The sequence below is a fragment of the Heptranchias perlo genome, unplaced genomic scaffold, assembly GCF_035084215.1.
Source record: "Heptranchias perlo isolate sHepPer1 unplaced genomic scaffold, sHepPer1.hap1 HAP1_SCAFFOLD_117, whole genome shotgun sequence".
In the NCBI taxonomy this organism is placed as follows: Eukaryota; Metazoa; Chordata; class Chondrichthyes; order Hexanchiformes; family Hexanchidae; genus Heptranchias; species Heptranchias perlo.
The window spans coordinates 187,727-201,136 of record NW_027138396.1 but is presented as its reverse complement, the minus strand read 5'-3'; the positions used below and the strand labels follow the sequence as shown (position 1 = coordinate 201,136).

The window sequence follows — 13,410 nt, the reverse complement described above, 5'->3', positions numbered from 1 at the left end:
CCACAATCAGGAGCCAGTATAATGAAAATCATTTGTTTCCATTTTTTACCCTGTTGTGTATGACATTGGTAACAGGAACAAACAGAAAATCACATCAGAATGTGTACAGTGAGTATTGGTGCATTGTAACCTGCCAGTAGAGTATTTAGTTCTGAGTTATTCCCTAATCAGCTTCAGTTATAATCTGCTCCTGAGGAGAGTTCAAGAGATCATTCCCCTTCAAAGAGAGGCTGATTAAAAACTTAATGAAATGTAGAAATAAAGTCTTTGTTTGAGAGCAAAGTCTTTACAATGCAATAAAAGTGAATCTCAGACAAGCGCTGCATGAAATTTATCACACATTTTTAAGTTCATATCAATACAACAACTAGAACTGACACTTGTGAGCACCCACAACATTACAAGCCTTCCCAAAACAATTGCACACTGAGCAGGAGTTAGGAGTAGAGCTCAGGGAAGTCACCAAATGCGTGGTCAAAGAGATAAGTTTTAAGGAAGTTTTTGAGGTGGGGAGATATGTAACATGGACGAGGGGTTTTCTGAAGAGAATTTTAGAGTGCAGAATTAGTAAACAAGAAGAATAATTTTCAAGTCAATGTAAATAAAGAAAGAACTTCCATTTATATCATTCCGAAAGACAGGAAATCCAGTGGAGGTCAGTGAGGATAGGGTAATGGGTGAGGAGGATAGGATGTGAGTGGTGGAGTTTTGGACGAGTTAGAATCTGTGCTGGAGTAGGGTGGAGCTTAGGTGTGTTGGACAGAGTTGCAAATGGGAATAGGAAGCAAACAATCTTTTTTGTAAATACTCGCATCATTATGCAGTTAGTGAGACTATTAAATTACTAACCATCCTGAAAACTGGTATAACCCACTTGCTTTTCTTATCTTAGGGTGACACTACCTTACACCTATTCTGGGATCATGATCGAGAAAGTTAGCAGTTACACCCGTGTCACTGCAAAGATCGGCCTGACTCTCATGTGGAATGGAAATGATGCCCTCACGGTATGAGAGTCTCAACATTAGCAGTAATTTAAACAGATTGGGGTAGATTTCCAATTTGTTGCATGTGTGTCAAACTGCCATTGTGGATCGCTTACCCGTTACAGAAATCAGTGGAGTTTGAAATCAATGGAAATGAAAAGCAAGGGCTTCCTGTATAAGGCAGCCCATCTGTAACGTCAGTTTTACATCCAGGTGGCAAGTTGAAAATCTCCTGTTTACGGTATTACAATACTGAACATGTTTCATCATTATACCTCATTACAGTTATTGCTGTGTTTAAAATGCTTAGTTTTATGTATTAAAAATGCAAAGTGGACATAATATTCCAATGGTATGGCGCCTGCAGAGCACACTGTGAGGGTCACCTTATGTGACCGATTAAGTTCCATGGATCTCAACTAGAGTAATATAACAGCCTCACTGCATTGAGCCTGAATTCCCTCTGCCTGAAGCTAAGGCAAAATTATATTACATAGAATTACATAGAATTTGGCCCAATTGGTGTCTGCCCGTGTTTATGCTCCTCACAAGCCTCCTTCCTCCCTACTTCATCTAACCCTATCATCATAATCTTCTATTCCTTTCTGCCTCGTGTACATATCTAACTTGGGTGCCTAGCTCAGTTAATTTAAACCAAAATCTGATGTCCCCAAGTTTTCTGCTCCCTGAGCAGTTCAGTTTAAAACCAGATAGAGAGCCGATATTCCCAAACTCCCTGAAGAAGCTGAACTGTCAACCATGAGTTGCACAAAGTATTCTTGCTACATCCCCGAAGTAATAGTGAAAGGTAAGCTGCATGACCAAACCCAGTCTCCCCCGTGCCCCCACCCCCCCACCCCCAGAGCCAGTGAGCCTCTTCCTCCAATTGTTACACTCGTACCTCAGCATCATAGAATCTTACAGCACAGAAGTAGGCCATTTGGCCCATCGTGCCTGCGCCGGCCCTTTGAAACAGCTATTCAATTACTCCCACTTCCCTGCTTTTTCCCCATAGCCCTGCAATTTCTTTTCACTTCAAGTATTTATCCAGTTCCCTTTTGAAAGTTACTATTGAATCTGTTTCCACTACCATTTAAGAACTTAAGAATATAAGAATTAGGAGCAGGAGTAGGCCATACAGCCCCACGAGCCTGCTCCCTCATTCAATAAGATCATGGCTGATCTTCTACCTCAACTCCACTTTCCCACCCTTATTGCCCAAATATCGATTGATCTCAGTCTTGAATATACTCCACGACTAAGCATTCACAGCCCTCTGGAATAGAGAATTGCAAAGATTCACAACCCTCTGAGTGAAGAAATTTTTCCTCATCTCAGTCCTAAATGGCCGACCCCTTATCCTGAGACTTTGTCCCCTAATTCTAGACTCTCCAGCCATGGGAAGCAGCCTCTCAGCATCTACCCTGTCAAGGATTTGAGAATTTTATATGTTTCAATGAGATCACCTCTCATTCTTCTAAACTCCAGAGAGTATAGGCCCATTCTACTCAATCTCTCCTCATAGGACAACCCTCTCATCCCAGGAATCAATCTACTGAACCTTTGTTGTACCTCCTCTAAGGCAAGTATATCCTTCCGTAGGTAAGGAGATCAAAACTGTACACAGTACTCCAGGTGAGGTCTCACTAAAGCCCTGTACAATTACAGCAAGACCTCCTCACTCTTATACTCCAACCCCCGTGCAATAAAGGCTAGCATATCATTTGCCTTCCTAATTGCTTGCTGTACTGCATGTTAACTTTCTATGATTCGTGTACAAGGCCATCCAAATTCCTCTGACTACCAACGTTTCTTAGTCTTTCACCTTTTAAAAAATATTCTGCTTTTCTATTCTTACTACCAAAATGGATAATTTCACATTTCTCCACATTACACTCCATCTGCCAACTTCTCGCCCTCTCATTTAACCTGTCTGTATTCCTTTGCAGACTCTTTGCGTCCTCCTCATAGCTTACTTTCCCACCTAGCTTTGTATCATCAGAAAACTTGGATACATTACACTCAGTCCCTTCATCTAAGTCATTAATATAGATTGTAAATAGCTGAGGCCCAAGCACGGATCCTTGTGGTACCCCACTAGTTACAGCCTTTCAACCCGAAAATGACCCGTTTATTCCTACTCTCTGTTTTCTGTTAACCAATCCTCAATTCATGCTAATATATTACCCCCCATCCCATGAGCCCTTATCTTGTATAATAACCATAATAACTCGCAGCTTAAAAATAATGCTCCTCACCACACCTCTGGCTCTTTTGCTTATTGCCTTAAATCTATGTCTTCTGGTTACTGACCCTTCATCCTTACTCTATCAAAACCCTTCATGATTTTGAACACTTCCATCAAATCTCCCCTTAATCTCCTCTTCTCTAAGGAAAACAATTCCAGCTTCTCCAGCCTCTCCACATAACTGACGTCCTCCTCCCTGGGACCATTCAGGATACAGAGGAGATTTACCTGCATGCCTTGACATCCTTCCTAAAGTGTGGTGTCCAGAATTGGACACAAAACTCCAGCTGAGGCTTAACCAGTGATTTCTAAATGTATACCATAACTTCCTTGCTTTTGTACTTTATGCCTCTATTTATAAAGCCAAGGATCCCATATGCTTTTTTAACAGCCTTCTCAACTTGTCCTATCACCTTCAAATATTTGTGTACATACACCCCCAGGTCTCTCTGTTCCTGCACCCCCTTTAAAATTGTACCATTTAGTTTATATTGCCTCTCCTCATTCTTCCTTCCAGAATGCATCACTTCATACAGTACGGGAGCATGTGCTAACTCGTACACCAAGATGGCGTCTGGTGCACGTCACGCTGGAAACGTGCGTGCTCAGCCAAGGTGATATCTTGAATATTGGAGAGGCCGTGTAGCACCGAAAAAACGTGCGCTACATGGCCCAATTTAGCGCCCTTAATCTTTACTCATCCAGACAGCTCTAGCTTTGGATGCCCTTCCTTTCCCCATGAACCATCTCCTCCTTGAAGGCCTCCCATTGTTCAATTACTGTTTTGCCTACCAATTTTGGATTCCAATCCACCCGGGCAAGGTCCCTTTTTAACTCACTGAAATTTGTCCTCCTCCAGTTAAGCATTTTCACATTTGATTTTTCCTTGTCCTTTTCCATAACTATTCTAAACCTAATGATATTGTGATCACTGTTCCCCAAATGCTCCCCCACTGAAACATGCTCCACCTGCCCCACTTCATTCCCCAGAACAAGATCCAGCACAGTTTCCTTCCTGGTTGGGCTGGAAACTCACTGATCAAGAAAGTTCTCTTGAACATATTTCAGGAATTCCTCCCCCTCTTTGCCCTTTACACTGTTACTGTCCCTGTTTAGATTGGGATAATTGAAGTCCCACATTATCACTACTCTACAATTCTTGCATCTTTCTATAATTTGCCTGTAAATTTTCTCCTCTATCTCCTTCCCACTAATGGTGGCCTATAGTATACACCCAGTAGGGTAATAGCTGCTCTATTATTCCTTAATTCTACCCAAATAGATTCTGTCTTTGACCCCTCAACTACATCATCCCTTTCCAGTGCTATAATAGTTTCTTTGATCACCACTGCCATCACACCCCCCCACCCACTTTCTTTCCTTTTTTATCTTTTCTGAATACCTTGTAACAGGAATATTAAGTACCCAATCCGCCCTTCTTTGACCAGGTCTCTGTTATTGCCACTATATCATAGTCCCATTTGACGACTTGAGCCTGCAGCTCACCAACCGTATTCACCACGCTACGTGCATTTACACACATGCACTCCAATCTCATCTTAGACTGCCTCACATTTGCCCCCTGTCTGATCCCTCCTATTTCTGAACTCTTCTTTACTCTAGTGTTACTTGTTCCTCCCAGTCCTCTGTGCACCTTGTTTCTCCTCTTTAATGTTTCATCCTGGTACCCATCCTCCAGCCAAATTAATTTAAACCTCCCCCACAGTCCTTGTGAACCTCCCTGCGAGGACATTGGTCCCAGCTCTGTTGAGGTGCAACCCGTCCATCTTGAACAGGTCCCTCCTGCCTCAGAACCGGTCCCAATGCCCCAGGAATCTGAAGCCCTCCCTCCTGCACCATTGCTCCAGCCACGCATTTACCTGTCTTATCCCACTATTCCTATACTCACTATCATGTGACACTGGGAGTAATCCAGAGATTACTACCTTTCAGGCCCTGCTGTTTAACTTCCTCCCCTAGCTCCTGAAACTCTGACTGCAGGACCTCGACCCTTTTCCTTCCCATGCCATAGGGTTCCCATGGCTTTTGGCTGTTCCTCTTCTCCCCTCAAAATGTTCTGCACCCTCTCAGTGATGTTCTTTACCCTGGTACCAGGGAGGCAACACACCATGCGGGACTCACGTCTGCGATTGCAGAAATGCCTGTTTACCCCCTGACTATCGAATCCCCTAGAACAACTGAATTTCTTTTGCCCCCGTGTAGCCGAGTCTCCCATGGTGCCGTGGATTTGCTCCTGATGCACTCCCCCGAGGTGTCATCACCCTCATTGGTATCCAACACTGAATACCGGATTGTGAGTGTCACATTCCCAGGGGACTCCTGCACTGCCTGCCCGTTCCTCCTAGCCTGTCTGGTGGTCATCCACTCCCGCTCTGCCTGAACTCTCTGTAGCTGTGGGGTGACCACCTCCTGAAATGTGCTAGCCATGAAACTCTCAGCTTCCTTGCTGCACTATAGTGATGCCAGTCACCCCTCAAGCTCAGATACTCTGAGCTTGAGCTCGAGCAGTTGGCAGCACTTCCTGCACATGTGGTTTTCCAGGACACACAAAGTGTTCTGGAGTTCCCACATAGCACAGGATGTGCATGTGATGGGCCCCAGCTGTCCTGTCATGTTAGCTCAGTTACTTAAACTGTTTGTTTAGCTTTAAGTCATGGCTAAATACTTCTTCCCTTCCCCACTCACCCCCACAGCCATGTAATCTCCTGGGAGAGGCACAAAACCAGAGAAAAAACCCAGGGCCAGTAAGGTGAAAAAATACTCTGTAAAATTTCTGTCCGACCACCTCAGGTGATCAAAACCATTCCAGGAGATCACATGGACCAAGTGTTATCTGTAAAGACACTGACCTTCTATATGATGTGATCTCTGTCCCAGTCAGGGACCGGTCCAGCTCCCAATTGAAGGCAGAGAGTCAGCACCCACCACACCGGCCGGCAATGTATTCCAAAGGCTCACAATTCTCTGGGAAATGAAGAACTGCCCAATACCCAGTCTATTCCCACTCTTCCATAGTTTAAACTCATGTCCCCTGGCCCTCCCCAACCTGTTAAACTGGAATAATCGATCATTAGGGACACTATCCAGCCCTTTAATTATTATATCGACCTCTATCAGGTCACCTCTAAGTCTACACTGTTCTAAAGTAAATGGACCAAGGTTCTTGAGCCTATCTGAGTAGCTGAGATTCTTTGAGCTCGGAATCATTCTTGTAGCCCTCCTCTGGACCTTTTCCAAAGCTGCTATATCACCCACCATGTGGGGGGACCCAAAACTGGGCCCAGTGCTCTCGATGCGGCCTGACCAACGATCTGTATCGTGTCAAAATGGTGTCCTTTGATTTATACTGAATGGTTCTATTAATACAGCCCAATACCCTGTTAGCTTTCGTACAGTTTCTCTACATTGGTCATGAACCTTTAGTGATCTGTGCACAATAACACCCAGATCTTTCTCCCTCTCAACCTCTTTCAGTATTGTTCCCTGCAGATGATACGTGTATTCTGTGTTGGCCCCACCAACATGCATGACGCTACATTTATCTAAATTAATCGCCATTTGTCAATGTGTGGCCCACTCCCCCATCACATCTAAATCTTTTTGCATTTAATTGGACTCCTCTACCATCCTAACCCTTGCACAGATTTTGGTGTCACCTGAAAACTTATTTACCATGCTCCCAACACCACTGTCCGGGTCATTAATAAAGACCATGAAGATTAGTGGGCCTAGGACCGATTCCTGGGGGACACCACCAATAACATGTCTCCAAGCTGAACCACATCCGTTAACTACAACTTTTTGGCTGCGGGATTGGAGCCAATTCCTAATCCAGCATTTCAAATTTCCACTGATACCACAAGATTCTAACTTGTGAAGTTACCCAGTCAAAGGCTTTCAAAGGCTTTCTGAAAGTGCAGGTAAACAATGTCTACCATTTCCCTCATCCACTACCCTAGTGACTTCCTCAAAAAACTCTATCAAATTTGTCAGGCGTGACCTATTTTTCCAAAAGCCATGATGTGAATTTCTAATGGCCCTTTCCCTTGTCCGGTGATCATAAAGGGCCTCTCTTACAATCCCTTCCCAATAATTGGCAAGCCCTGTAGTTCCCTGGCTCTGATTTATCCCCTTTTTTGAAAATAGGAACTACATGAGCTAACTTCCAGTCTAAGGGAAGGCCTACCAGGAGGCTGTCTTGCGCTGCAGATGTGACTGGGCCATGCTAATGACTCGACATACAAGATTCAGTACTTCTGAGGCTTGGACAGGCAGAACACACTTTGGATGTGCTCCGCCTGTCCATCTCCTAGGAAAAGGGTGGAAAGCATATTAAGAAGGGAATCAAGGGTTATGGGGATAGGGCGGGAAAGTGGAGTTGAGGTAGAAGATTCAATCTGATCGTCACAGTTCTAGGACAGATCACTGTAATTAGCAATGATATTTTTTCTGTCTTTGAGGATGATTCATTCTATTGATGTAATTTCATGTTCACCAATTGTCACGTTTGATTTTTGTAAGCATCACAGCCTCCTTTCTACTGAAACAAATCATCTATCATTGACGATATTCTTGGCGATCATTGGTGAAATGATTAGATAAAGAAAATTACATCTTTGTGTTTTCAGAATAAACTAATTCGAATAACCCTTAATGAATATCCTTTGCATTACTGCGATATTGATGCTAGGTGACTGGTGTGGAGACACAAACTGGACGGTCTTTTCAAGTGCTGGACTATTTTATGAGTTTGTATTTCTCAGGGTAGATATACTGTGCACCTCCTGCTTGACAATCCCCATTGTGGTACTTGAGAAAAAATTGCTGAAAGACCCAAAATTCGGCTGGGGCCGCTTCACCATCAGAAGAGTAACGGAGCGTCTCGCCATTCGGAGAGTCTCAGATCCCGATCCAAATTACGGGAACATTAAGGGTCTATTTGAAAATACAGGATAGTCATTTCACACCAGTGAGGGCTCTCCAGCAGCACCCACCCCCGGATCTCCAGTCAGAGCAGAGCCATGCCACTCCGACAGACAAGTGGAGGCCCGGGAAGGGTCCAATAAGAAATCAAGTCAACTCCTCTTCACCTCTGATTGGAGCCAGAGGGGTAATTTTTGAGGTTAATCAACACTCTCTGAGCTCGATTATCTTCAGGCTTTTCCTGGAACCTCGATAGAATGCTTGGTAGTTCTCGGCTGGCAAGAATTCCATGGAGGCCGACTGAAGGTGAAATGGGTGAAATTCTCAACATGGGAAGGGTGATCCCATCCCACTGGAATTTCTGGTGAGTCTGTAAATAGGATGGAATCCTGGCGGAACTGTGTTCCAACCCATTTCCCGGTCGCCCGACGGTCACACTTGACGCTCAGACTACGATCGGAATTTCGAGACCTTGGTATCTGAGACCTGTGTGTGGTCGATGCTGGAGAAATGTTAGCAATACATTTTATCAATGGAAGCACTGAACCAGTGCCGTTGTTCGAGATGATGGGGCTTAAAATGGATAACCCCTGAAAATGGGCGTTGGCATCGTGATACGTGATTAGCCCACGCCCACTCATTGCAATGCAGGCAGCTAATGCTAAGTTGGTGCTGGCTACTGATTTTAATGATTGCCGCATGCGGCAGTTGCTGCCTGCGCTGTTGATTGGTTGCAAGCATCGGCAGGGGGCCGATATTGCGAGCGGCTAGCGCTACTTAAAGGCAGCCTACACCTCTTAAAGGGGAGGTGCACTGTGGCTGATGGAATTGGTGCCTGGATGTGGATTGCTTTGGAAGAAGTTTTGTGAACATCGCTCAACCTGCGAGAGAGCGTGCACCAAGGTTCCCTGATGATGCACTGGAGGGCTTGGTGAAAGAGGTGGAGAAAAGGAGGGACATCCTGTATATGCAGGGAGGCAGGAGGCCCTCGAAACACGTGCTTAGGAAGCAATGGGAGGAAGTAGTGGCAGAGGTCAATGCCAGGAGTATAGCTCCAAGAACATGGATGCAGTGCAGGAAAAAGTCCAATGATCTGATATGAGTGAGTTCAATCTTCAAGTGGCACATTCGACCAATTGCACCACTAGCCTCATCCGCTACTCAATTCACTGCACCCTCATCACCCATCCACCAACAATCTCCATCAATCAGTTCGCAACCCTTCAATTCATGTGCTTTATCTCACCCTCACACTTTGCACTTTTGCAAGCCTCACACCCACAACTCACAGCTCACACACACTGGCAGCTATTCAACCATGATAGCCACTCAACCTAAACATATTGCAGGACATCACTAACACACTTCCCACTTTCTTGCAGGAGAAGGTGGCGCATAACAGGAAGCAGCAACAAAGAGCTGGAGGAGGACAAACACAATCCTCCAATGCTGCTCCTGCAGCAAACAACCAAAAGTACAGAATGGAGCACACCAGGGGAAAGGCTGCTCCCAGATTTACCGATGCCTCACTCCAGGTCCTACTGGATCGGGTGAGAAGGAGGAGGGATATTTTCTACCCAGCGGACAGGAGGAAGTGGCCTGTCTCTGCCACCAAGAAGGCCTGGCTCGAGGTGGCAGAGGAGGTCACCAGCAGCAGCAACGTCTCCCGCACATGGATCCAGTGCAGGAAGCGTTTTAGTGACCTAACTAGGTCAGTCAAAGTGAGTACACTTACTGATTCTCCTGCACTCCATCTTCCACATCACCGCCCCCACCCCACAACTCATTCTGCACTGCCAACACTATTCTATCACATCACTCCTCACACCCACTCAAAGCTCATCCTCAACTTACCTGCACTTACTCACCTCCCCAGTACTCATCCCACCACTACCACTCAACCCAATCCTCATACAATGTCATGGCTCTGTCTCATACTCACCCTCTGATGCATCTCTTTCACGGTCAGCCTCACTCAAACCAATGCATTCAACGGTTGGCCACGTCACCATCCCCCACTCACGCCTCTCTACTTTCTCGCCTGATAGGAGAAGAGAGCCCAGAATGCACGGGAGAGGGCGAAGACCGGAGGGGGGGGCCGCAATATCAGGTCGTCCTCACGGACACGGAGCAGGAGGCTCTTGAACTAAGCCACACCCTCGAGTGCCTGTCCGTCAGGGACGTCGAGACTGCCACCTGACAAACGGCTGGTGACAGAACTTTAACATTCAGCACTCACAATAGCAAATGATGTCAACATGCCTTGCCATCTTCAGCACCTAAACATCTGTCATCATGCTTAATATTGCCTTCTGTTCTCTTACAGGGCCTTCAGCAACCGCCGTGATGGCGGAGGGCGATTCCTTAGAGGACATGCCGGCCTCTGAGGTGGCACCGTCACATCTGAGTGAGCCATCCACCAGCGCAGATACACAGAGCTGCCAGACTGGGCCTGCGGCAGGTGATGAGCGAACCAACACGTGGGAAAGACTTACTTTACCTCTTCCTCACCAATCTATCTGTCGCAAATGCATCTGTCCATGACAGTATTGGTAGGAGTGACCACTGCACAGGCCTCGTGGAGACGAAGTCCCATCTTCGCACTGAGGACACCATCCAACGTGTTGTGTGGCACTATCACCGTGCTAAATGGGATAGATTCAGAACAGATCTAGCAGCTCAAAACTGGGCATCCATGAGGCACTGTGGGCCATCAGCAGCAGCAGAATTGTATTCCAGCACAATCTGTAACCTCATAGCCCGGCATATTCCTCATTCTACCATTACCAACAAGCCAGGGGATCAACCCTGGTTCAATGAGGAGTGTAGAAGAGCATGCCAAGAGCAGCACCAGGCGTACCTAAAAATGAGGTGCCAACCTGGTGAAGCTACAACTCAGGACTACATGCATGCTAAACAGCGGAAGCAACATGCTATAGACAGAGCTAAGCGATTCCACAACCAACGGATCAGATCAAAGCTCTGCAGTCCTGCCACATCCAGTCATGAATGGTGGTGGACAATTAAACAACTAACGGGAGGAGGAGGCTTTGTAAACATCCAAATCCTCAATGATGGCGGAGTCCAGCACGTGAGTGCAAAAGACAAGGCTGAAGCGTTTGCAACCATCTTCAGCCAGAAGTGCCGAGTGGATGATCCATCTCGGCCTCCTCCCGATATCCCCACCATCACAGAAACCAGTCTTCAGCCAGTTTGATTCACTCCATGTGATATCAAGAAACAGCTGAGTGCACTGGATACAGCAAAGGCTATGGGCCCCGACAACATCCCGGCTGTAGTGCTGAAGACTTGTGCTCCAGAACTAGCTGTACCTCGAGCCAAGCTGTTCCAGTACAGCTACAACACTGGCATTTACTCGACAATGTGGAAAATGGACACGGTATGTCCTGTCCACAAAAAGCAGGACAAATCCAATCCGGCCAATTACCGCTCCATCAGTCTACTCTCAATCATCAACAAAGTGATGGAAGGTGTCGTCGACAGTGCTATCAAGTGGCACTTACTCACCAATAACCTGCTCACCGATGCTCAGTTTGGGTTCCGCCAGGACCACTCAGCTCCAGACCTCATTACAGCCTTGGTCCAAACATGGACAAAAGAGCTGAATTCCAGAGGTGAGGTGAGAGTGACTGCCCTTGACATCAAGGCAGCATTTGACCGAGTGTGGCACCATGGAGCCCTCGTAAAATTGAAGTTAATGGGAATCAGGGGGAAAACTCCAGTGGCTGGAGTCATACCTAGCACAAAGGAAGATGGTAGTGGTTGTTGGAGGCCAATCATCTCAGCCCCGGGACATTGCTGCAGGAGTTCCTCAGGGCAGTGTCCCAGGCCCAACCTTCTTCAGCTGCTTCATCAGTGATCTTCCCTCCATCATAAGGTCAGAAATGGGGATGTTCACTGATGATCGCACAGTGTTCAGTTCCATTTGCAACCCCTCAGATAATGAAACAGTCCGAGCCCGCATGCAGCAAGACCTGGACAACATCCAGGCTTGGGCTGATAAGTGGCAAGTGACATTCGTGCCAGACAAGTGCCAGGCAATGACTATCGCCAACAAGAGAGATTTTAACACCTCCCCTTGACATTCAACAGCATTACCATCGCCGAATCCCCCACCATCAACATCCTGGGGGTCACCATTGACCAGAAACTTAACTGGACCAGCCATATAAATACTGTGGCTACAAGAGCAGGTCAGAGGCTGGGTATTCTGCGGCGAGTGACTCACCTCCTGACTTCCCAAAGCCTTTCCACCATCTACAAGGCACAAGTCAGGAGTGTGATGGAATACTCTCCACTTGCCTGGATGAGTGCAGCTCCAACCACATTCAAGAAGCTTGACACCATCCAAGATAAAGCAGCCTGCTTGATTGGCACCCCATCCACCACCCTAAACATTCACTCCCTTCACCACCGGCGCACAGTGGCTGCAGTGTGTACCATCCACAGGATGCACTGCAGCAACTCGCCAAGGCTTCTTCGACAGCACCTCCCAAACCCGCGACCTCTACCACCTAGAAGGACAAGAGCAGCAGCACATGGGAACAACACCACCTGCACGTTCCCCTCCAAGTCACACACCATCCCGACTTGGAAATATATCGCCGTTCCTTCATCGTCGCTGGGTCAAAATCCTGGAACTCCCTTCCGAACTGCATTGTGGGAGAACCTTCACCACACGGACTGCAGCGGTTCAAGAAGGCGGCTCACCACCACCTTCTCAAGGGCAATTAGGGATGGGCAATAAATGCCGGCCTCGCCAGCGACACCCACATCCCATGAACGAATGAAAAAAAACCTCGGTGGGTCCCCGTCCTCAGTTAGTTGTAGTGGCACATGGTGAGTCACCGCACATGTGAGCACGAGCAGACACTGGTGGCACGGGCAGCTGTGGAGAGTCCGTGTCGGTGGGACCACTCCTCTCCAGGCTCTGCTCAGCTGGACACAGATGCTGAACCCTGGGGGCCATCCTTTAAAAGGAGAATGATCAAGGGACAGCAGCACATTTGCCAGGTGCTGGAACAGGTGCCACGCGCACTCTCCACAATCGCGCAGAGGATGGAGGAGTCCAACTCCTGCATGAGTGGAATGGTGACACTGGTACGGGAGGAAATCTCTGAGATACTGTCACAGGGACATGAGGGCATCTCTGAGATAGTGTCGTGGGTAAGTGTGGGAATGTCTGCGATGGAGGGAAGGCTACCCTCCCTC

The 13,410-nt window shown here is 47.0% G+C and overlaps 1 protein-coding gene across 1 annotated transcript in view; it reads left to right on the top strand.

Moving 5' to 3' along the window:
- The window catches only part of LOC137307993 (mucin-2-like), a 90,918-nt gene that overhangs the window by 17,016 nt on the left and 60,492 nt on the right, over nt 1-13,410 (top strand). The window contains exon 3 of the mRNA XM_067976962.1: nt 893-1,007. Coding sequence (XP_067833063.1) covers nt 893-1,007 — 115 coding nt within the window. The remainder of the gene's footprint in view (nt 1-892; nt 1,008-13,410) is intronic.